Source organism: Acromyrmex echinatior, chromosome 5 (genome assembly GCF_024713525.1).
Source record: "Acromyrmex echinatior isolate Ae372 chromosome 5, ASM2471352v2, whole genome shotgun sequence".
Taxonomy (NCBI): Eukaryota; Metazoa; Arthropoda; class Insecta; order Hymenoptera; family Formicidae; genus Acromyrmex; species Acromyrmex echinatior.
This window is the reverse complement of record NC_141856.1, coordinates 9697962-9722795: the sequence shown is the minus strand read 5'-3', so window position 1 is coordinate 9722795 and position 24834 is coordinate 9697962. Positions and strand designations below refer to the sequence as shown.

Here is a 24834-nt window from a genome sequence, read left to right as displayed (position 1 = left end):
GTGAATTTATATCAATAAAGTTTGTAGAGTATAAAGTTTGTTAAGTTCATTCAATTATGACGAATTTGAAAAAAATCTTTCGCATAATCCATCGCATTACCTAATATTTTAATGGCCCAACACTGACTAAGTAACGCACTTACAAAGCGTTAACAAAGCTAGAAAAGCGCATGCGATCGCTTTTTTAGCGTTTTGCAAGTGCTATTTGGGTGTACGTTTAATTAGATTAAAATTACATAGAACTGTGTGTATATATATTTATATGTACATATATATATATATATATATACACATATATTTTATTACTTTTTATAACAATATTTTACAATAGTTAAATATTTTGAATACTAAATACATAAGTACCGTTTTTTTTTTCATATAAATCTATACATTATATTTATCGCGCATATTTTTATCTTATATATTTTATAATTAAACAAATAGAAAGAGACTGTAGGTGTAAAATACAAATTAATTTTTCGTTACTTCGTTATTTTAAAAAATTATATATATGTATAGGATATGTAATACGTGCGATATATAAAATTGCATTTGATGTATAAAAATATAAAATCGATTTATTTTTCCCTCGACCTTTGAAAAATTGGAGGCACCCTACTGGTTGATCCCTAAATGATTGCTCGATTCTATTCAGCGATTTCTAATCATAAAGTGCATCACAAAAAGATTGTGATTAACTTTGTTCTATTTAGACAGATACAGGAAATTCGACTTCTACATATATTCAAAATACGTTTGACACACAAAACAGAAAAAAGTGTAACATTCAACATTTTTTCATCTTAAACTTTTTAAGTAAAAAATTAATAACTCTTACTTTATGCTCGTAATTCTTAGAGGATTAAATGATATTGGTATAATTAGATAATCTCTCTATTCGTTACTGCATCGCTAGCTAAAAGCTCATTTGCACTCTCCAATTGATGCATATATATTACAGTTATATAACTAATAATTACTTCCTATATGGTTGAAAGTTAACTACGCGAGATCGATTCTGCAATCACAGTGACGACGTCGCGTTACATTGTAATGAATTACGCAATCGATATTCAATGTCGTGATGCAAATTACGGCGTTGACGATCTACGCCCCTTATTCGCACATCTGCAAACCGACACGATGATGCAGCGATGCAAGGACGAGCGGAAATAGAGACTGAAGGCGAGAACGAAGAGCGGAAATCTCTCGGAGAATCCATGACAAACGGATGCGTTTTGCATCAGTCCAAAAACAATTCACGAAAAGGAATCTCCGAAAATAGCCAACACGAATTAAGCATATACTTTAAACTCTGATGTAGTTTTAAGTACACTGCATTTTATTCTTCTTATCAATCTGCTGTATTTTGTCATAAAGATATAACATCTGCTTGATTACATTCAATTATTTTAGTCGATTAAGCATTGAGAAATTAAAAATCGCAGCATGACAGGATTACAAACTATTATAAGTAAACGATTGACATTGAAGTTCTTTGATCTTTCATCTGACCTAATCAGATGAAATCTCGAAATAACAATCTTCATCGACACCACACAATTAATCATCTCTTTCTTCAAATCACATCAGTCTATTTTTTCTGCTTTTTCTGATTCTGATAAACATACATTATAAGCAATTTCCTATGTATTAGGTGTTGGAATTAATTCGTAGCGTTTTACAAGTGATGGGAAGTACTTTCATTAATGTATTTTTTAATGCTCATGTGAAATAAATAACATTCTTTCATTAAAAAACGCTACGAATTAATTCCAACACCTAATAATATAGAATAAAAAGAATCATATTATTCTTCGATAATCGCTAGAAAATAATTTGTTCTTTCGACGACTCACTTAGGAAATTTTATCCATTATATTTCGTGTCAGCCTACTCAGTATTACATATCTACTATTTTAGGTATCATCATCGCGAACACGCGATGAGTATAGGTAACAAGCATTCCAAGAAGTTTCAGTTACATCTGGTAAAAGAATAAAGTTTAGCCATAATGGCTTTTGCGGGTGTTAAATAAGATAAACAGCGGCAAAGTGTGGCAAAAAACGTATGAAAAAAATATCAGACCACATTTGAAGAACACAACTTTTAAAGTATATTCTAATAGTTTATTTTTATGTAATATTCCAAGATTTAGCCAATTATTTGCATGGATTTCAATTAGAGGAAGAGGCAAAAAAAAAGCAGCAAGAATTAATTTAATGAGCACATACCATAGTATTTTTCTCTCATTGGATGGCAAGAAACATCAAACCGATTGTCATATCGATTGTCAGATTTTTTTTACCGTACACATATACGAAGAATGCAGTCTTCATTGAAATAATAAGGTCAATGAATTTTCTTCCACATAACTCCAGTCGATGTATGCGGAACGTCTGGCGTATAAAGTCTAATCTAAGGCACGTATCTTGATATCGTCATTGGTGCAACCAACTATAGAAGCTCACGTCGATACGTCCCTCTTCTCTCGTAATAAGGATTTTTTCGCATAAAATAGCAAGAAATATAAAATTGACAGTACTGTAAAGTGTAAACTAATTAACATTTCAATCGATAAAAATACTTTTATGAATTATCTATATATATGGAAAGCAAAAATGCAATGCATAAAATTTTGAATTGGCTGAGAATAACTTTGGCTCTAGATTTACGCCAATTTTTAATAGTATTTTCTTACATGGTATATTTCAAACGTATACACGATAAAATGCTCTTATAAACAAATTATACATATTGTTATTCCTTTCTTCGCATATCGGTCAATATAACAGATATACGTTGCTACTCTGTGAAAGAAAATATCTATGAATAAGTAAAATAAAGCGCTCAAATGCTCCTGAATAATCCTGAATGTACATCTGGATGTCAATTTGATGTACGTTTAAATAATATTTGATAATAATAGAGCAATACATGCAATGATTTGGTGCAATATATCGTGCGTACAATACCTATACAGATAATCTTAAAACGTGTATGATTCTCCCTCCGTGATTTTTACTTTGTATAGTGATTCAATACGTTAATATTTTCTTTCCCCCCCTCCTCTCTTTCTCTCGTTTAATATTCTTTTATTATGTGCGTCAGTCATCTGCATTGTTCTTTGCGTATATGCAGCCGTATTGAATGACGAAGCGACGACTTCTTTATATCGTTCTCGCTTGCCTTCTCAAAGAACTGCATTATGAATGGAAGAAGAACACTTGTTTCTGCTTCTTTTGTTATTAAATATTCTTTTTATTCTTGCGAAAACAATTTTTTCAAAAATTTTTCGTAGTATTTTTACAAAAAATAATTTTCTTTATGCTGTAACATATATATGTATATATATATATTAGGTGTTGGAATTAATTCGTAGCGTTTTACAAGTGATGGGAAGTACTTTCATTAATGTATTTTTTAATGCTCATGTGAAATAAATAACATTCTTTCATTAAAAAACGCTACGAATTAATTCCAACACCTAATATATATATATATATATATATATATATATATATACATATATACATGTGATTTTCGTAGATATTTATGTTTTTTTTTAAATATTTCATTTAAATATATTTTTCTTTTAAACAATTTCAAATGTACAATATAAACTGAATTATATTATCTAATTTAGAGGTACACACAGGTGATCAAAGTGAGACAACGACGAAGATACATGATTGATAACGAAATTATAAGATAATATCAGACGAGATTACATTAGTAATGATACAAGTATCAATATCTTACGATGCTATTTATAAACTAGATCACTTCCTCACGGCACTCGCCAAACCAACGTGGGTTCAATTAAGTACCGTTATCTTTATACAACGGTTATGCCTGCTGCCGATGATTAGTTACGCGCTGTAGTACAATACTTTTACACGTATATTGGAATTATGCACGCAATTCCGAAGCAAATTAATTCACCGGGCAAGGAACAAAGACAACAATTTTCGTAGATGAACATTTAAAACTCATAAAAAATTTTAACTCTTCTTTTATTTGCTGTTCTAAATATTCAAAATAAAAAAAAAATAAGAACGGTGAGAAGCGAGCTATATTTCGAGACACATTAAATTGATTAATCCTTGTATCATTTGAATTTAGTTAGTATATACCAGAGCGTTTATTTGACTTGATCACCACAAACTGGTCTCACTATGTATGTCTCGCTAGGTCATTGCAATATGATGAATTTGCTTGTACAATTCAACGGTTTACGCATAAATGCGTAAACTTCAACATAACCGTTCTTACATGGGCTAAATATAAACAGCAATAGCAAGCCCCTAATGCATCTTTTCGCTACTTCCACCTTCTCTCCTTTTATCGTACGCACAATGAGCAACGTGATGCCCGGTAAACAAAATGTTCACGCCCATATATGTATTATATGTATACAAATCCAATCTACCCTACGCGCGTTCAGGCGTATTACATAGAAACGTGCACACGCCTATTCGCCGCTCATCACAGCGCAAGTAAGCATATGAAATAACAATTATCTTAGGATTAATTAGATAGCGCCGAGACATGTCGTGTCTCCTCTCTTGATATACTCGTATTACTGCGGATTAAAGCAAAATCTAAGACATGTTTTTAAATAATATTATAAAAACTAGAAATCTATGTGTAATAAATATTATGTAATGGCATATCAAAAATACAAAGTGATCAAAAAGGAAAACGGATAAAGTACAAAAAATATTAATGTATAAAATACAATATTAAAATCATATTTCAAACAAATTATCGATATCTTAATGTCAGTTAAGAAAAATATACTATTCGATACACGTTGATACTATTAAAATGTATTGAATCTAGATCGATAGAAGCTATTTGAAGCAAGATATGTAATAATTGGTAACGCGTTTCATTATTAAAAATAAAATATGAATACTATCTAAATCAATTCGATTGAAAATTAGAGACATATGTATATCTCTATAATCGAGTGACATGAAAATTTTGTAAATAACATAAAATTGTGCAAAAATGAGAGAAGATTAACTTTAATGTTCCTTTGTTTCAATCCTTTTCAAGTCATGCAATCGTATAATTATCGTTTACAAGTAGAATTGCCATCCATCTTTTTTCCACCGTCTTTTTTTTAGGGCATCTTGGGATGTTCAAAGGGGGAGTTCAAAAAACGTCTGGAGTAATTATAAGCGTTCAGAGTTTTAAGGAATCTTCTAAATTTTTTACTTTGACTCCTCTCCCGTTATTCTGTATTATTTCTGATTTACAATAGGTTTAGTAATCCTTAAGAAACTGATCGATCAATCACAGTTGAATGCGAAGAGAATAATCGACTATATAAAATTCAATCTTTTACATTAAATTAATACCACTAATCGTAATGAATAATTAGATGTAAAAAAATTATTCGTTTATTGTTTTGATTAATTTGACTAACCTACGCGCATTGTGATATATCTCCGTTACTTAAAAAAAAATCGCGGTATTTCGCGAGTACTCTTACTTTGCATACTCTCGTACTCTTGGACTCGTACAGCTCGCAGCGCGCATTCAACGTGCCTCGACGGCGACGGTGCGACGGCAACACGAAAAACGAAGGGACGAAAGCGAAGAGAAACGAGTCTCGGGGAAGTCTTTTGTACCTACTCCCGCGTGACGCAATGGACCCTCTCTCCGAACGAGGTCCCAACCGACTCCCGACTCCCGACGCGAACGTGAGTCGCGTAGCGCTACAGTAGTGGCTGCCGCCGCTCAGAAACTGGACGGGCAGTTGTGGCCAGCTGTGGTGGTGCATTTCCTTCTTCCTCTCTTTTGTCTCTTGCAATCGCCACTAATCTGACTAGCCTCCTGAGCCTTCTCTCGAAGCGCGTCCCAACAGTGGTGTTCCTATTATATTCAACATTTAATTAAATGCCCATTGCATAGATCCTGTGAATAATATAGTGAAAGTATTTGAGAAAGAGAGAGAGAGAGAGAGTGTGTGTGTGTGTGTATGCGTGTGTACATGCACATCCAACTGATCCACGTGGTACCGCGACATAAAGACTACTCTTACTGTGAATACATTTCTCGAGTACACTGAACACCTCGACGATCAAGCGAAGGACATGAGGCGGACCGTGGACCTGTTGGTCTGGACGCTGTTGGTCCCGTCGCTTCTATTCGCAACAGATCCCTTGCAGCAGGCTACTGGAGCAACAGTAGAATGCCCACAGAAATGCGTCTGCTACAACAACACAATGCAGGTGCGATGTATGTTCCTAAAGCTGATCCAAGTGCCACGGGTGCCCGCTAATGTCACCGTCCTGTAAGTCGTCTATTTTCTTTATAAAAAGCAATAATTATTTTAATTTAACGTAATCATTCGAAATTTCGATCACTACTGCATTATACATTTTATATAGAGAATATTCTATATAAAAGTCGAAATTTGAAATTTTCCTATATGCGAAAATTCTTATACAAGAAAAATGTTTAACCATCGTTGCTTGATTATTAATCAATGTAAGTGGAATTATATGGTAAATAACGAAAGGTCAAGAGAAAGCGCATTGATGTCCATATTCGCTCATATGGGAAAACACTAATCGAGATGTATGATTAAGAAGACCGCAACTAAGCGATTTCTCACATGTGAAAAATATGCATTCGTATTTTCCGCACAGTTTATTTATTATGTTTCGCAGAAAGAGAAGAATGATATATCATTTCAATGATGGAGACTTGTTCCAAGAACTCATCGTACTATAAATTACAATTAAATAGTAATTAATAATAGTAATAGTTGCATTGTAATCAATCTGCACAATTATCTGCAAGAAAACACAATTATCTTAAATAAAAAAATTTTTTAATACCGGAAATATGTTCTTTCAAAGCGAGAGTGAGAATGAGAGAGAGAGAGAGAGAGAGAGAGAGAGAGAGAGAGAGAGAGAGAGAGTTAATTACATTTTAATCAGTAAAAATCAGCAAATGCACGAATTTGAAATGGAAATCTAATTCAGCAAAGCGTACAAGTTATCCAAATTTAAGGCAAATTAGATCAACAAAACCGAAGATCACCGGTTATTTAGAACTGTGTGTGTGTGTGTGTGTGCGAGTATGTGTGTGTGTGTGTGTGTGTGTGTGTGTGTGTGTGTGTGTGTGTGTGTGTGTGTGTGTGTGTGTGTGTGTGTGTGTGTGTATATATATATATATATATATATATATATACACACACACACATACATATAAGTAACGATGTGACGTTAGGTGGAGTTTCGAAGAAAGAGAGGAATGAACAGAAACGAAAGAGAATGGAGTAAGACGAACTCGCGCGCGCGCACAATGCAAAACCACAGACTTATTTAAAACCATATTTTTTTATGTTCATACAGTACTATGAATACATATATTTTACGAATTAGTATATTTGGGTAATTTTTCCTGATAAAAGATCTCGATCAATGGAATTTGTTTCGAGCTTTATTTTTGTATACACGAATATTACATTAGCGCATATCTTATTCTATTTAAATGTTACAGACATAAATTTACAAGACATAAATTGAAAATAGTTATGATCAATGAGGCAATCACATAAATTAGAGACGCGAAATATGAATGATGTATTTTGAACAATCGGCTTTTATGAATGTCTACCTAATCAATCTAAGCTTTTATTGCAGTTATGTCATTCTTAATTACTTTTAAAAAAAAATAATTTTTCTTTTCTTTAAAAAAAAATAGTATCAATGCACTGATTTATAACATAAATATGTGTGTCTTTCTGATAAACGTATAACATACTTATATACATATATCAGACTCCGCTGCTTCAAGAAGCGCATATCCCAAAAAAAATATTTAATACTTGAAATAAGAAAACGGTAATGTGATATCGCAATATGTAAACGGCCGACTATTTTATCGTTTCACCTCGATTTATCTTGCGGTGATATGTGTCATTGATATCGTGTAGGTACCCATAAACTTTGACGCGCTTATTGGAAAAAATAAGACGATAATCTACAATCTGTATGAAGAGTATATAAGTTCTTTATCATTTTTATTGTAAGTCGTTACGCAAAATCTCGGACAAAGACATATGGTAAATATATATTGGCGTATCAGTTTGCAATTCTGTGAATCAACGATAAGTGTAATTAATTCTATTTGTCTTAACGTGACTTTAAATGTATGTGTTACATTGTAATCGTATACGTATCTCTTTTTAATTTATATAACAACTTAAAAATTATTGCTATAAAATTACAATTTACTTTATCTTAAAAAAAAATATTACTCAATAAAGAGATTCAACATTATGATAACCATGACCTTATTACGCTATTAGATGACATAGATCATTGTGATCATCTAACCTTAGAACACATTGTGGAAATGTAAATCTAGAATTCTCGATTAGGAAATATAATTTCCTCCGTTTTTTATTCTTTATTTATATGTAACTTTTCTCTCATGCGATTTATTAAATCATTTAAAATAAATAAATTATAAAATAAATAATTTTTCAATTGTATGTGTTATATGTACATGCATATAAGAAATATTTTTTCTCATCATATTATGTGAAATAATAAGTTCGAAAAAAATTACTAATCCATAATTTATAAATAATGATTGTCTCGGATTACATCCCACAAAAATTAGAAAGCAAATGTAGTGACAATTAACCAATCATTTATACGAATGCATCTCCGAAATATAAAATTTCAAAATATAAAGTTTCCGAAATATAAAGAACTCTTTGATAAATTTTACGATCACTGTTCATGTGACGGTGATGAAATTTTGTTAAAATAAAGAACAAGTAAATACAATTCATAGATTCTATACATAATATTATTTCTTGTATCACATAAGCCAAAGAAAAATTTTCGCGATTAAATCCTTTTTTTCTCTGTGTCTCTATCTCTTACGCTCACACAAATATGATTATATAATTTATATTATTTTGCTTACTATTTCTGTAACGATGACCTACCCAATACTCTAAAGCTTAATCTACATTGTCGTATCGTAGCGTCGCGAGTATCGTAAGCATCGTGCGACTTTAAAATTAACGCATCGGATTGGCTGATGCAACAAGGTTGAAACCTTCAACGCCTACAATACGACCAATGTAAAATGAGTCTAACGTATTTAACGCGTTCATCGTAGATTCGTCAGATTCAGAAAAATTTTATTTAGCTCAAAAGAAACAAAAAGATTCTCTTTCACACATTTGTTGAAAAATTGTAGCTGAATAAGAGTTTGAGCTCTCTTCTGACAATCTCAGTGCCAATGAAACAGCATGGATAATAACTTGTGCGAAAAAGTTGATAAACTCGGGCATCGTATGATGATTGCATAAAGTTAAGAGAAAATAATAAAATATAAGTCCAGGTCTACAATGAGTCGGTATAATGAATAGTCCTAAGTTTTACGTAGGTGAATCAGTCAAGTTGGCCAACAGCCAATTTGTACGATTATCAATTTTTTTAAAACTAGCCAAATTCAACTTTTTTCCTTCTGCTTGATCGAGCCAAACGATACACTGTACAACTAATGACTCATTATGGATGCGAAAAATAGTAGTCGCACCTTTGTTATTTAGGTTAAGATTTAGGACTTTCGACTACAGACTACTGACTCACTGTAACATTATTTATGCAAAGTTTTGTATAAATAATATCGTTTCTAAACAATTAATAAACAAGAAGAGCATACGTTTCTGTAACAATGCACATAAATATTGCACTTTTTGGCAAGTAATTAAAAATAAATCAAATTTGAATGTTTTATTTTTATACATATTATTTATTTATCTAATAGATGTGTTATTCGATTATTTGAAATTTATTTCTGATTGCGCAACAAAACTTTTGTATTATAATCATTATGCGTTTGACTGAATTCCCATATGAATTAAACTTAAAATCTCGATACATTTAACATGTAATTACTGTTTATTCTTTAAAATTAAAATTACAAAATATAAAAAAAAATATATATAAGTAGTTACACAATGTCTGCTGCATTTATCGATCGATAATCAATAAAATATCCAATAGAACGTTGATTGAAATATTGAATATTTTTAAGTATTCGTCTAAGGTCTCGTTGAATAAATATATGTATATATATATTATACTTATGGCACGATATCGATATTTGTTGAGATATTTGTTTCTTATGCTACGCACAATTATAATCTTTGATTACATAAAATAGCGTGCGCAAAAAATTATGCTGCGTAAAGTAAGAAATTATATATACTTGCTCGATTAAACTGCGATCGCTGATGTGAGATGTCCACGCACTAGCATAAACATGCGTTAAGTATCAGTAATTCTCGATATTTTGATAACACATAGAAATAAATTTCTTTTCTTCTTCAATGTTAACAATATTTAATACATCAAAATTATTTCTCTCCCTTTCTTTCTTTCTCTCTCTAATTGTATCTCTTTATACATAACTGTTGTAGAAATAATTTAAAATTTATTCATTTTCATTTTTGTTTTACTTTACGTATATCAATTATAACGTCAACGTTTATTAAAACATTATGCTGCGCTTTGCCTTTTGGATTATAGATACAAAACAAGGCATATCAATTCGAGAAAGTGAATTCGCATTCCGCAAGGGGACAGATTACGTCATCGTTATAATTGTAGATATAGTCGTGCATCTCTCAGTGAATCAAATGGCGAAGCTGTAGCTTCGATGAAATCTGTGATGAATATGGTTCAAAAGAGACGGATCGTCTTCCTGGAATCATTCTCATAATGTCCGCTTCATATACTGCTATTAGTATCGTTAATTCACTTGCGATTTATGTTATTAATATGAGCCCTCGTAACATTAAACGAACAAATTACGAATATTTATATGCATCGATGCATTTATATGGAATATATATTTCTCGAAACTCGCTTCACATTTCATACAGTTGATACAGTCAACATTAACGCGATGTTTTATTAAGACCTCGTTCAAAGTATATCATTTAACTACCGTAAAACTTGAAATTGTCTGCAGAGTAATTTAACGTCAGAATAAAGGAATTGAAGTTGATTACTGGAATCGCTTTCTTTCGTACGAAATAACACTATAATTTTTTATTTTATTATAATTATCACGCGCGCGCGTATGTGTGTGTGTGTGACTAATAATGTTTCTAGTATCTAGATAATCTCTTATCAAAGTAATTAGATCTTCATCTTAAATAATTTGAAAAAAGATATTATTTTAAGATACAGATAAAGATAATATACATATGTTCTAGTAAAGATAAGATAATACCATTTAAATTATCCAAATATTTCACCTAAATACCAACAAATAATGTATACGACTATAAAACGTAATGTAAACGTTTATATTAACAGCCATCATTATTCCACATTATACATCGATGCCTGAGCTGTAGAAGGCTATATAAAAAAACATGAAGAAAGGTCTATGTCAAAAAATGAATGAAAAGCGATCTATTGGGTCATCTAAAAAGAGACTAGGTGTTGACCATCAACACCGTCTAGTGACAAAAAACCGCGGATACTTTTTAGATGACCCAATATTTCGCATGAGGCGTGAAAACCGATCTACGAAACGCATACGAAGTACGGTTTATATCGAGAAAGTGAGAAGAACGATTTATATAATTTATATACATATAACGGTATATAATTTGTATACCGTTAATGAGACATATTTTAATTCAGTAACCTTTTTTAATAAGCAAATTGGAATGTGCAAGAATGTAACTTATTAATCGATATTTATTTATGTTAATAGATATATCTATCGATGAAATAATAATGATTGTTATTTACTTTATCTTATATTTCAAGAAGTGCTTACGAATACTTTTGCTCATTTCACTAAACAAGTAGGCGCGGAGAAATAGATATATAACTCCGATATTCTCGCCCACATACGAAATTCCAGATATTTATGTCGTAGAGAATTATATTTAGCGTTTAGAGAAAGCAACCGAAACATGATTATTATCTGATCTACAATCTGAGATTGTATGAAATAAATAAAATGACCATATTATCCAAACTTCTATCTTGTCGCGAAAATAAACGCGAATATAAATCCCTGATACCTTGTAATACTTTTCCATTGTTGCAAAACGTTAATAATTAATTACGTTCGTATTTAATTATCAGTAATTGTGTGATACGTAATTTTAATATAATCTCCTTCTTTCCGAGAAAGATAATCTCACACTCATCCCGAAACTCGAAATTCTTTCAGAGATCTCCGATTTAACAGCATCGCGGAAGTGCGCGGGGGATCATTTCACGGACACAATCAATTGCATACCTTGCTGTTGAACGACAATCACATTCGACGGCTGCCGGCAGGCACGTTCGAGGGCGCACCGAATCTACGGATTCTTTACTTATACAAAAATCGCATCGAGCACATCGCGCCGGGCGCATTCGCGGGGTTGTCACGGCTCGAACAATTGTACCTGCACCACAATCATCTGCGGGAGATCCGACCGGGCACGTTCAACAATCTGCCAGCGCTGGAACGTCTATTTCTGCACAGCAACAAGCTTCATCGGTTGCCGGCGAATGCGTTCGTTAACGTTGGTCCGATGACGCGACTGCGACTTGACAGCAACGCGCTCATCTGCGATTGTAATCTGGTCTGGCTGGTGGAACGCCTTCAGGACAAGCCTACGGAGATGGCGGCAATTTGCCAATCTCCACATGAGATGAAGGGTCGCTCCTTAACTACAATGTTGCCCGAGGACTTTCATTGCAGTTGAGTAAAAGCACGCGTAGAAGAGTACGATTTATACATATATAATATATCATCCAAGGGCAATAGACTGGATTACAGACATAGAATTATTTATTATAATCAATGAAATAAAAGAAAAGTTTTTGATATATTTCACAAGAATCTGTCGCATCTATCTATTGTATTGTTTTATTTTTATATTAGAGAGAATTTTATTTTTATTTTATTGTGTACTTTTTCGCTTCTCATGTCACAAAGAGAATAAGTTCAGATAGTGAAGTTTTAAGTTTATAGTAAAATTTTTCAAGTCCTTAATTTTTAAAAAACAAAGTGAGTAAATATTCCCCCCACTTATTCCTTAATTATTTCTCTTTTAGTCGACTTTTGAATACTTTGCTAACAGTTTATTCTTTCATTGTTCTTTTCATTGCTCATTATTATATATTATATATCAATAACACATTGTTCACACGATTATGATATTATCACTGTTACAACTTAATGCCGATTACGTCGTTGTGGTCATTGACACGTCGGCCATTGCACTGCATCTTATGTGACGATGGCTCTTGCTAGGATGATCCTTTATTATATCGGAACTTTCAATCAACTGATTGTTCATTAATTCAAAAACTTTAAGCTTTCAAATCGATGATAATGGAGGCAATTCTAAACCTATACTTACTTACAATTAATAATATTAATATGACTATCAATTTAGAGAACATATTTACACATATTTAGAGTCTTTTATATAATAAATAATCATCATATGATCCTCTCCGTGTTATTCGTACGAGCTCGCAATGAAAAATTCGGATAGAAAGTTCAATGTGACAAAGGCAGATAAAATAAATAGATAAATGACGTGATATATTATACATGTGTATCGCAAAATTAGAAAAGATATAAAAAAAAAGAAATGAGAGGAACACGAAAATAAATAATTTCATATCCATTTATCTATTAGGTGTTGGAATTAATTCGTAGCGTTTTTAATGAAAGAATGTTATTTATTTCACATGAGCATTAAAAAATACATTAATGAAAGTACTTCCCATCACTTGTAAAACGCTACGAATTAATTCCAACACCTAATAATTTTTCCTCAAAATTTTCGTCGTAATAGAAGATTCTTTTTGCAGCAAAACCGCGTATCATAGAAGGTCCGGAAGACACTGTAGTGCGATTTGGTGACACGATAACGTTGACGTGTCGAGTAACAGGTGATCCGATGCCAAAGATTAAATGGATGAAGAATACAAGATACTCGTGGGAGGCGGATGACGATGAGGAAAAGTATGTAGTAATTCGTGAGGACGGCGAAAAGTACGTGATCCGCGAGGACGGCACCTTGGTGATCTCTGGCACGACCGAGCAAGACGGCGGGATGTACGAGTGTGTAGCTAGCAGCGATATGGGTTCGGCCAAATCCAGAAAGGCCAGAGCAGTGATTACAGCGGCGCCTCAGTTGATACTCGCTGAAAGACCAGAATCCCAAAATGTGACCGCCGGTACCAACGTGGCCTTTTCTTGTCGAGCACTGGGTAATCCTAGACCTGAGACTCGCTGGCTCAGAGACGGCCGATCAATCCCCTTCAACGATAGAATCTCGTTCGAGAACGACGACACGTTGTTACGTATCCTCGCGGTTAAGGAAACCGACGCGGGCAAATACGAGTGTTATCTTAGGAGCACCGATCACACGGTTCATCTCTTCGCAGATTTGAACGTCGTAGATTTAACGGCGCCCCGATTGCTATTCAGACCGCAAGACATCGAGGTGGAACTGAATGCCATTGTCGAGATACCCTGCCGGGCTGAGGGTATCCCGAAGCCAGTGATACAATGGAAGAAGGACGGTAGCGCGCTCGAGGGTAACAGGGTCAAGATCACACGCGGAGGAAGTCTTCTTATTTTTAACGTGACTCCGCAAGACTCCGGCAGGTAAGATTGAAACACTAGCATGACCGCCGAGAGCGGTCATTAACTATCATCTTTATTTTCAATGGGAAGATTAAAGGAGTTATTTTTGTGAATGCAGGTACGAATGTTCAGCTATAAACGATTATGGCCGCGCAACCGGCGATGCTTTGGTGCACGTTCGACAGCCCAGTGCAACGGATACACTCGTCATACGAGCCTTCCAAAGTGCCACTGAGGAGATCGATCGTGCTATTAATAAAACGTTATCGTCTCTCTTTAATTCGGACGGCTCATCGAAACACGTTGATCCATTTCGTTTGATACGATTTCCGAACGCGATCGATCGCGCGGCTGCTAGACCCGCCGAGCTCTTCGAAAGAACTCTCATCAATATTCGACGTATGGTGGATACTGGCAGTAAAGCAAACGTGACTGGTGAATTCCGTTACGAGGAAATCTTAACGGCTGAACAGGTAAAGTTGATCATCAAGCGTACACTATCATGCTACGTATGTATATGTATCAGCTGAAATTACACTGAAATTACGCTGCACGTCCCGTTGCAGGTGAAGGAAATCGAACGATTGTCCGGATGCACCGGTCATAGACGTCGGCAGAATTGCACCAACAGGTGCTTCCATCACAAATACCGGGCTACAGACGGCAGTTGCAATAATCTGCGCCATCCTACTTGGGGTTCGTCGCATACAGGATTCCGGAGGGTATTGCAACCCATCTACGAGAATGGATTCTCGATGCCGGTCGGTTGGGAGAAGGGACGACGATACTACGGTTATCCGAAGCCCGCTGCACGTCTCGTGTCGACCACGCTAATCTCTACCCACGCAATTACGTCAGACGATCAGATTAGCCACATGGTGATGCAGTGGGGTCAGTTCCTGGACCATGATCTCGATCACGCGTTACCGTCGGTATCGAGCGAATCGTGGGACGGAATAGATTGCAAAAAATCCTGCGACAATGCCGCACCTTGCTTCCCGATGGAAGTGCCGCCAGGTGATCCGCGCATCAGCAACAGACGGTGCATCGACTTTATCAGAACTAGCGCTGTGTGCGGTTCTGGCGCGACCAGTATACTATGGGGCGGCTTGATGCCTCGAGAACAGCTGAATCAATTGACCAGCTATTTGGACGCGTCGCAGGTCTACGGCTACGACGACGAGCTGGCGCGCGATCTGCGTGATTTCACGACGGATCGTGGCCTGCTCCGGGAAGGTCCCACACTTCCCGGTCACAAGCCTCTTCTTCCATACGCGTCTGGTCAGTTTGTCGACTGTCGTAGGAATCCACTGGAGAGTTCGATCAATTGCTTCGTAGCCGGTGACATTCGTGCCAACGAACAAGTCGGCCTGCTGGCCATGCATACTTTATGGTTGCGAGAACACAACCGCATCGCTCGCACGCTACGCGAGATGAATCCACACTGGAATGGAGAAAAATTGTATCAGGAAGCGAGACGTATCGTCGGCGCAGAGATGCAACACATCACTTATCGACACTGGTTGCCGCGAATATTTGGATCGGCGGTCGAGGACTCTATGTTGGGACCATACCGAGGCTACGATCCCAACGTAGACGCCAGCATATCTAACGTTTTCGCCACCGCTGCTCTACGTTTTGGCCACTCGCTCATCCAACCGCGTCTAGAGCGGCTGAACGCGTCCTACCAACCAATTCCTCAGGGTCCTCTCAATTTGCGTGATGCCTTTTTTGCGCCTTGGCGACTAGTAGAAGAAGGTGGCGTCGATCCGCTGATCCGAGGTATGTACGCCACAGCGGCGAAACTGAAGCTGCCCGAACAGAATCTCAATGTCGAGCTCACCGAACAGCTATTCCGTACCGCTCACGCGGTTGCGCTCGATCTAGCGGCGATGAATATCCAACGAGGAAGAGATCACGGGCTTCCCGGCTATGTAGAGTGGCGCGATTATTGCAACATGTCGCGCGTCGAGACGTTCGAGCATTTGACTAACGACATCAGCAGCGCTCGAGTGCGGCAGAAGCTGCGCGAATTATATGGTCATCCGAGCAATATAGACGTTTGGGTTGGTGGTATTCTCGAGGATCAGTTGCCGGGGATGAAAGTTGGACCGCTGTTCAAATGTCTCCTACTGGAGCAATTCCGGCGAACCCGGGATGGCGATCGGTTCTGGTACGAGAATCCAAGCGTCTTTCGCGCGGAACAACTCGTCCAGATTCAGCAAGTGTCACTAGCCAGAATCTTATGCGATAACGGCGACAACATCACTCGCATACAACCCAACGTGTTTCTACTGCCCGTAGAGAGTCGTAATGACTTTGTCAGTTGTGACGAGATTCCTTATGTAGACTTGAACGCGTGGTCTGACTGCTGCGAAAATTGCGAAGATCGTGATAATACTATTTCCCGCGTGCGTAGAGAGGCTGAGAAGTATTTTGCACCCAGTCGTGACTACGAGTCGTTGAGTCGCGAAGAGAAAATCGAATACTTACAAAGGATGTTTGATGAAAGCAATCGAGAGGCTAAGCGTTTGCAACAACAGTCTGACAATTTGTCACGAAGAATGAAAGAATTCGAGTTACTTTTAAAAGACATTAAAACACAATAGAGAAATTAAGTGTGTACTTGGATCATTCTCTCTCTCTCTCTCTCTCTCTCTCTCTCTCTCTCTCTCTCTCTCTCTCTCCTCTCTCTTTCCAGCAGATAGTAACGCTCTTGCATTTTTAATATATGCCATATTCTTTATGCATTTATTGTTGTAAATAAAAACATTTGCAAAAACTTATAGCGAATTCGATTGGCCGCACTCAGTGTGCACTGATGCACATTAAAGTCATCGTACACAAAATAACGTAAAAATATGTTTACACATAAACATAGAAATCGATTAAATCCTGAAATACTCAATATATTTTATTATACTATTAGATAAAATATGTATTTTATAATTCGAAATATTTGCATTTCACTTTTATACTCAAATAAAATCAGTGTACAACGGCTTTAACATGCGCATTAGTTCTTCCAATCGAATTCGCCATTAGTTAATTATTGGCGTCATTTCTTTTAGACTAATGCAAATAATGTTAGCAAGGAACACATGTATAATGCGATGTAAGCCGAATCATGCATCATAACAAAGTTTAAACCATTTTTATAACAAAGCTTTTATATATATATATATATATATATATATATATATATATATATATATATATATATACGTAGGTCGTTTTAAAAGTTTTGAGCCTCAACATGAAGATGACATTACTCGTCAAAACCATTTTGGTACAATCGTACATGCTTTAAAAGATACCTGTGAAAATTGTAGTCATTTTAAACATTCAGTTGTTGTTTACAGTCATTTGTACTAGTCGATGTATTTTTATAAAAATGGAAAAAATCGAATATCGGTACCGTGATTAAATTCTTGCATTTGGAAGACAATACGCCTGCGCAAATTAAAGTCGCTGTTTACGGAGATTACTGGGACTCTGCCTCATTATTTGCTACTGTGAAAAGATGGGCAGCTGAATTTAAAGGGTCGTATCAGCTTGTCTAATGATGAGTGTTCGGCACGACCAACAATTGCGACTATCACCGATAATATCGAAAAAGTTCACCAAATGGTACAATTGGACAATCGTTGAAGGTTAAAGAGATATCAGAGGCTGTGAGTATATCGAAAGAATGTGTTTATCATACATTGATGATGAATTAGACATGCGTAAACTAACCGCGTTGGATGCCGCGCTTGCTCACTGTGAATCAAAAACGCATTTGAATGAACATTTCCAAGGTTCTGCTGGAGCGGATTTTTTAATGCGTCGATTAATAATTGTTGGTGATGAAACTTAAATACTATTTCATTCCTGAGATGAAGGAACAGTCAAAATAATGGATTGTGAAGGGTGAACTTGTCGATTCGAAGAAAGTGACGACGAAATTTCATCGGCCGGAAATGTGATGGAGATTTTTTTTTGGGGGGGGGGGGATAGTCATGGAATTATGTTCATCGATTCACACTTATTAACAATACTCTTATGCGAATAACACATCACAATTTATATACTCTTTAATTTGTATATTAGAATATACGACTTTCATACTGATGAAGATTCAAAATAAGGATCGAAACATTTATGTACTTATTTATGTTTAAAATAAAATATTATTTGCACCCGTACATCTAGTGCTGACTCATACAGGTTTTTTACACGCATTATAGATGTTCATTGACTATTTTGAAAAAGATAAACAATAATGGAAGTGTACTACGCATCATTAATTGACAGGCTGAAGACGGAAATTGTGAAAAAACGATCGTATTTGAAGAAGAAAGTGCTGCTTTTCATCAAGAAGCACACTGTCTCACACTTCAACAGTCGCCATGATAAAAATTCATGAATTTTGGTTCAAATTAATTGATCACCCACGTATTCACCAGATCTGGTCCCCAGCGATTTTTTTCTATTTCAAAGTTTGGCTCGGAGGGCAGAGATTTTCATCGAACGAACATGTCATCGCATCCGTAGAAGCATATTTTGCAGAACAAGACGCCAAATATTATTTGAATAAATTAAAGAGGTGGGAGCATCGCGCTGGGAAGTGTATCGACTTAAAAGGAGATTATGTTGAAAAGTAAAACTAAATTTGATCAAAAAATACTTATTATTTCTATGTTAGACTCAAAACTTTTCAAACGACCCTTATATACACACACACACACACATATATATATATATATATATATATATATATATATACATACACATGTAATTACAATGTATTCTACTCTTTATTTTATGTACATTTATCGACATTTGAATCAAACTGATAATCTTTAGTTTCATTGCGTAAGTGACAATCCAACATATTTCGTATGTTGTCCACGAGCAACAATATCCTTACCGTCGTTCTTTGTAAGCTCTACCGCGAGAAAAACCAAATTCTTTCCGGAACGTATAGTTTTAGCATCAACAGTCACTGTTTCACCAGGAAATGCAGCCTTCAAAAATCTGTGCCATTATATTAATAATTATTCTGTTGTACAATATAATAGAATATATATATATTTTTTTTTAACTAATAAAAATTATAGTAAGTTATATACAATTGTTATATTCAATTTCTAGTCTCTAACCAACATCTATCGTAAACTACATATGCGTTTATATTAAAATGTAAAATAACATAATAATGTAGTAACCCAGATAGCAAAGCATGTCTCAACAAAATCGAATAAATCTGTGATTGCTTATGAGCAATCGCTAGCTCGTAACACGTCGTAGATTTGTCTTCAACGATTTCGAATATATATATACCTATATTATAGCAACATGCAGACAACAATATGTATATGTATTGCCATAACAGTTTAATAGCAAGATAGTTGTGTCAATGTCATCTTGCGTTGTCAGCAATATGACAGCATTGCATGATGCTGCATATTATTATGCAACATAATGGCAATAGTATGAATTTTGATGATGATGATTTTAAAGTTGGCAAATTGCTATTCAATGTTGTCATATCGTGAAGGCATCAAGTTGTCAACAAATGAGGACTCAGTTGCTGCAATTCTGGTAGCAACATTTATAGCAATGCATACTTAGCAAGCAACAAAATAGATGTTGCTATCTGGGAACTAATAAATAATAAAAAAAACATGACAAACAAAATAAAATAATAAAATTTCAGATCAAAATCTTACGTTACATGCAGATCTACAGAAACACCAGGAGGAGGATCAGTTTTGTGAGTCATTAATGCATATGTAGATACACAGTCTATAACAGTAGTAGTAAAACCACCATGTAAGAAACCACCAACATTCAAATGCTCCTCAGCCACAGTAAATTGTGCTTTGCACTTTCCATCGCCAGCTGACAACAACTTTATCTGTTCGGAAAAAAATATATATTGCATTATATTAATATTTTTATTTACATTTAGTAGCAAATGTAAAAAAATGTATAACACAAAATAATGAATAGGTTAGATCTAATTATTAAATATTAATAGATTAAATGAAATTTTTTGTACTTACATTTTTCATACATCGACCAAAGCCTTTGCTATTCGCTACTTTCTCCAAAACATTTTTTATAAGTTCCATTTTACACGACATAATCTTTCCCGTATTCAGAACACACGTTTATGATATTAGTGCATCAACATATTATAGTTACGTACGTATTAGAATTTTAAAGATGTAGATGTAGACTCGTGTTTAGAACGCGCTTACAACGATGTTAGCGCTATAATTTACATTACGCATACTATTGGGTCATCTAAAAAGTATCCGCGGTTTTTTGTCACTAGATGTGTTAATGGTCATATATCTAGTGACAAAGTATCGCGGATATTTTTTAGATGACCCAATATAAACTTTTAGAGATAAAAGCGCGCTTTTATCAATAAAATAATAATAATTTTATGATTTATTAGTTTCGTAGATGTGTATATAATGCTTAAAATTTTAATAATACTCGATTTTTATTTAAAATTGTGATTTTTAATGTTATCATCTGTTTGTTGAGTTTAATTATCAGTAGAAATGCTGTCAGAGAAAAAATTGTAATTTTTCGACAATAATATATAAGATATTATAGCAAATTAAAAGTATGCGTACTTGTTTATATGGGCCCGTATTCAAAATGCGCTTTTATCGATAAAAGCGCACTTTTATCTCTGAAATTCTTTAATATGCGTGACATAAAATATAATATATTAGTTGCTAACATCGTGTTGTAATGTAATGTACGGGCTACAGTATTTATATAATTAAAAAATCACGAATTTAATAAATGTATTTTCGAAATTAAATGTATTCGCCGAAAATTTGCCGAAAACTGATCGCGTCTTTATTTCGTCAGTAGTCACAAAAATTTGCTCAAAGCCCAAAGCTAATCGTTTTTAATGTATTAGTATTTCGATTATCGGAAATATAGTACATAATTATATTAGGATAAAAAATTGGAGGAAAAAAAAGACACGAAATGACAAAAAAATCAGAAAAAAATTATTTATTTAAATATACTTGTAGTAATAAATAATAAAAATAAAAATGTAAAAAATCGATCAAGAACAATTAATAGGGTTACCCTGACCATCTAACAAATGATCCTGTGGATTATTGAGATATTTAGGCCCATCTCCTATTTTAGTGTATATCATATATTTAAGTTGTCCTGGTGGATACTTTTGAAACTTTAATTTCTCCAAGAGATCCTATACAAGATAATACGTGTAACAAAAGATATTTCACAAATACACATTTAAATAATGTATCTACATATATCAGTTGATATATACTTGAGAAGGTTTAATTTCTTCTACAGGTAATCCTCTTCTATATTCAATAGCGTTTTCAGGAGGAAAGAAGTGATCTAAAACACCTATCACTGCTGATACATCTTTCTCTAATAAATATAACGTAGCATTTGGCCCAGCATCGTAAGTATAAGCAACCTAACAATGTGTCTCGTTAATAAAATAAAAAGTATCCAGCTATTTTTATGCTATAACTTGTAGAAAAATATTTTATATACCTTTACATCATTAACTGCATCATTATAGGAATGTACAAGATTCATGATATTGTTAGAAATATTGTTCATATAAATGCATGGAGGATATGTATCCAAACATACAGCATGAAACTGATTAGAATCCTTCATAGTGAGTTCGGCAAAATTTTTGAAATCCTTCTCAACGATTGCTTGTTGCATTTTATTTGCTCGTTCCGGGACTACATGCATTATTCTATGTTGCAGGAGTTGAGATGTTTCTATGCTTCGTTTCATACCTATTGCACTTGGAACTTTTTTTTGTTCATCGCTAACCTGTTGATTTATATTTTATAAATATCTCTGCTATCTCTCTTTGTTATCATATCTACCTTTCTTATCAAAACAGGTAGAAAAAAATTTCTTTCTTTACCACTAGCACTAAAATTCTCATTTCAGACCAATGAGACGCAGGTACGATTTGTTTTGCTAAACTGTCTGTCCCATTCTTATCTGAACCCATGTACCATCTTACAAAACCACCCATAACACTGCGACATGCTGATCCAGAACCAGAACGCGCTATAATACTAATGTCTCCCTACAGAGATGTACAATATTCAGAATACATACAATATAATTTTAAAATATAAAAATATTAAATGTATTGAACGGAAAAAATAAATTATCATACTTCTATTTTATAAAGCTTGGCTAATGCTGCTGTAAGACATGCATATCCTGCAGCACTAGAAGCTAAACCAGCAGCGGTTGGAAAATTATTCTTTGAACATATACGAATCTTCCAATCGTTTGTATACCCAGATAATTGTGAACGTTTCCTAACTTAAAAAAAAATCTTAGTTTAATTTACAGTAAATATTTTTAAGAAATTTCTATGCACTAACTTACTCTCTTTTAAACAATTTTGAAGTCTTGTATTGTTTATATCTTCTTCTCTGAAAATGTCAGTTTATTACACATAAAAAGAATAATAATAAAAATGATAATTAAACATACTTTCCATTCAGCCAGATACGATCTTCTTTGAAATCAGAACTGAGCATAACAGTAGTTTTTGCATGTAGCTATAAAGAAGATACTATTAATATATTCATATCTCTAATGTATTTGCATCTTCTCCTCATACATTTAGAACTTTAACTTTAAATTTACCTGAGCTGTATCTAAAGTTGCACTTATGGAATCGTTAGTTGGTAAAATTAAGGATTCATTCCTCTTTCCCCCTAAAATCATACAAATCTAAAATGTTAATTTTCACTCAGAAAAACAACAGGATAAGAAAAACATGAGAGTTAAATATTTCCATATCAGTATTGTAACTAGCTTCTTACTACTTTTTACCGATAGCTAATCAAATTCAAATATATTCATGTAGCACAAACTTTGAGCGAATCATGATATATTCAAACGTATATATAATAGAATTAACTATAGCTTAATAATAATTGACTTGTATTTATTACTTATGTAATAATGTAATTTTCGAAAGCGAATATCAAAAATATTTTTTCTAGATAATTAATTGCGACTTATAAACTTGTATCTTTTTTTTCAAAATGTATATTGTGTTTATTACTTCAAATTTATTAAATAATAAACAATTTACGATTTTATATGTGACAATTACATTAATAGATACACATCAGTAGTAGTAGTAGTAGTAGTAATTAAATTAATGGCTTCTGCTCTTAGAGAAATAAAAAAGCAGTTAATACAGCCAGAACAAATTATAAATTAAAATAATGAATGCACGTTTAAAACCGGTCACAATATACTTTCAAAAATATAAAAATGATGTAATATTTGGACCTTGGACCGAAGCAGACATCCGCTTCAGCTGAGAAATCTTTCAAGCTAAGATACACATCAGCAAAAATTTTAAAACACAACAATACGTATACATATTTATGTGTGAATTGTATATATGCATATATGTATGTATATACATATGTATATAGGTATACAATATATATATAGGTATACACGCGCGCGCGCGCGTGTGTTTGTATGTGAAATATATCTGTCCTCGAAATATAAACAAAAAACTATAATGAAACATTTCAATTTCTCATTGAACAATAAAGCTTTAATTATATATGCGTACAATATTTAATAACTGCAATATTAACTGGTGCAATGCAAGTAACAGTAGTATTCATAATTGGCGTTGATGTTTAACTGTGCGACTTCCAAAGTTCAAGTTTCACTCCGAATCCAATCACTCTCATCACTATCGGCTGTTACCAGAACTGCCGGCTCGCTGAGTAGAGTCCTATATATACAGAAACTCGACATGATGTCCAAGTTTCTAATTGGCAATCCGATATGTGTTCTGATTGGGTATTCCCTAAGTGAAGCAGCCATATTGTGACCGCAGCTGTTTACAGTAGAGACCTTTTAACTCCGTTCAGCGGATTTAACAGTCGAGTGAGTCCTCGCTGTTATTGGTATATTCTTCTAGATCTAAAATTTTGATTGGATGAGAAAGCTAAAAGAATACACCAATAACAGTGAGCGAATAACTTACTCAACGCATTCTCTATTTCTATTACACATTGTGTGATTTCACTCGACATAAAAGCGAAGCAAATTGGGCGATCAACTGTTGAATCCTGCTAAATGCAG

At 34.2% G+C, this 24834-nt stretch overlaps 3 protein-coding genes and 2 long non-coding RNA genes across 6 annotated transcripts; 2 read left to right on the top strand and 3 right to left on the bottom strand.

Moving 5' to 3' along the window:
- Positions 1-1340: 1340 nt before the first annotated feature.
- On the bottom strand, positions 1341-6188 carry LOC147909791 (uncharacterized). The gene is made up of 2 exons (XR_015545071.1): positions 6056-6188; positions 1341-5886 (listed from the first exon to the last, which is right to left on the bottom strand). It is a non-coding gene; the product is annotated as an uncharacterized LOC147909791 (long non-coding RNA).
- Pxn (Peroxidasin) lies at positions 6108-17455 on the top strand. Its single transcript, XM_011060620.2, has 5 exons — positions 6108-6307; positions 12250-12767; positions 13893-14694; positions 14792-15146; positions 15240-17455. The coding sequence occupies exons 1-5, from the start codon at positions 6108-6110 to the stop codon at positions 17280-17282; spliced, it is 3918 nt and encodes a 1305-aa protein (XP_011058922.1). The 3' UTR covers positions 17283-17455.
- Positions 17456-17631: 176 nt separating this feature from the next.
- LOC147909790 (uncharacterized) lies at positions 17632-18860 on the top strand. Its single transcript, XR_015545072.1, has 2 exons — positions 17632-18347; positions 18474-18860. It is a non-coding gene; the product is annotated as an uncharacterized LOC147909790 (long non-coding RNA).
- Positions 18861-19453: 593 nt separating this feature from the next.
- Positions 19454-21552, bottom strand: LOC105148733 (acyl-coenzyme A thioesterase 13). The gene is made up of 3 exons (XM_011060621.2): positions 20724-21552; positions 20388-20575; positions 19454-19692 (listed from the first exon to the last, which is right to left on the bottom strand). The coding sequence occupies exons 1-3, from the start codon at positions 20802-20804 to the stop codon at positions 19524-19526; spliced, it is 438 nt and encodes a 145-aa protein (XP_011058923.1). The 5' UTR covers positions 20805-21552; the 3' UTR covers positions 19454-19523.
- A 135-nt stretch (positions 21553-21687) lies between these two features.
- On the bottom strand, positions 21688-24717 carry Mvd (mevalonate diphosphate decarboxylase). Of its 2 annotated transcripts, none has more exons than XM_011060623.2 (9): positions 24314-24717; positions 23362-23432; positions 23206-23273; positions 23098-23144; positions 22880-23031; positions 22619-22786; positions 22228-22521; positions 21992-22147; positions 21688-21907 (listed from the first exon to the last, which is right to left on the bottom strand). In XM_011060623.2, the coding sequence occupies exons 1-9, from the start codon at positions 24366-24368 to the stop codon at positions 21758-21760; spliced, it is 1161 nt and encodes a 386-aa protein (XP_011058925.1). In that variant the 5' UTR covers positions 24369-24717; the 3' UTR covers positions 21688-21757. The 2 variants fall into 2 exon arrangements, with proteins under 2 accessions (XP_011058925.1, XP_087262219.1); XM_087406093.1 differs by lacking the exon at positions 24314-24717 and adding an exon at positions 24019-24294.
- Positions 24718-24834: the final 117 nt, after the last annotated feature.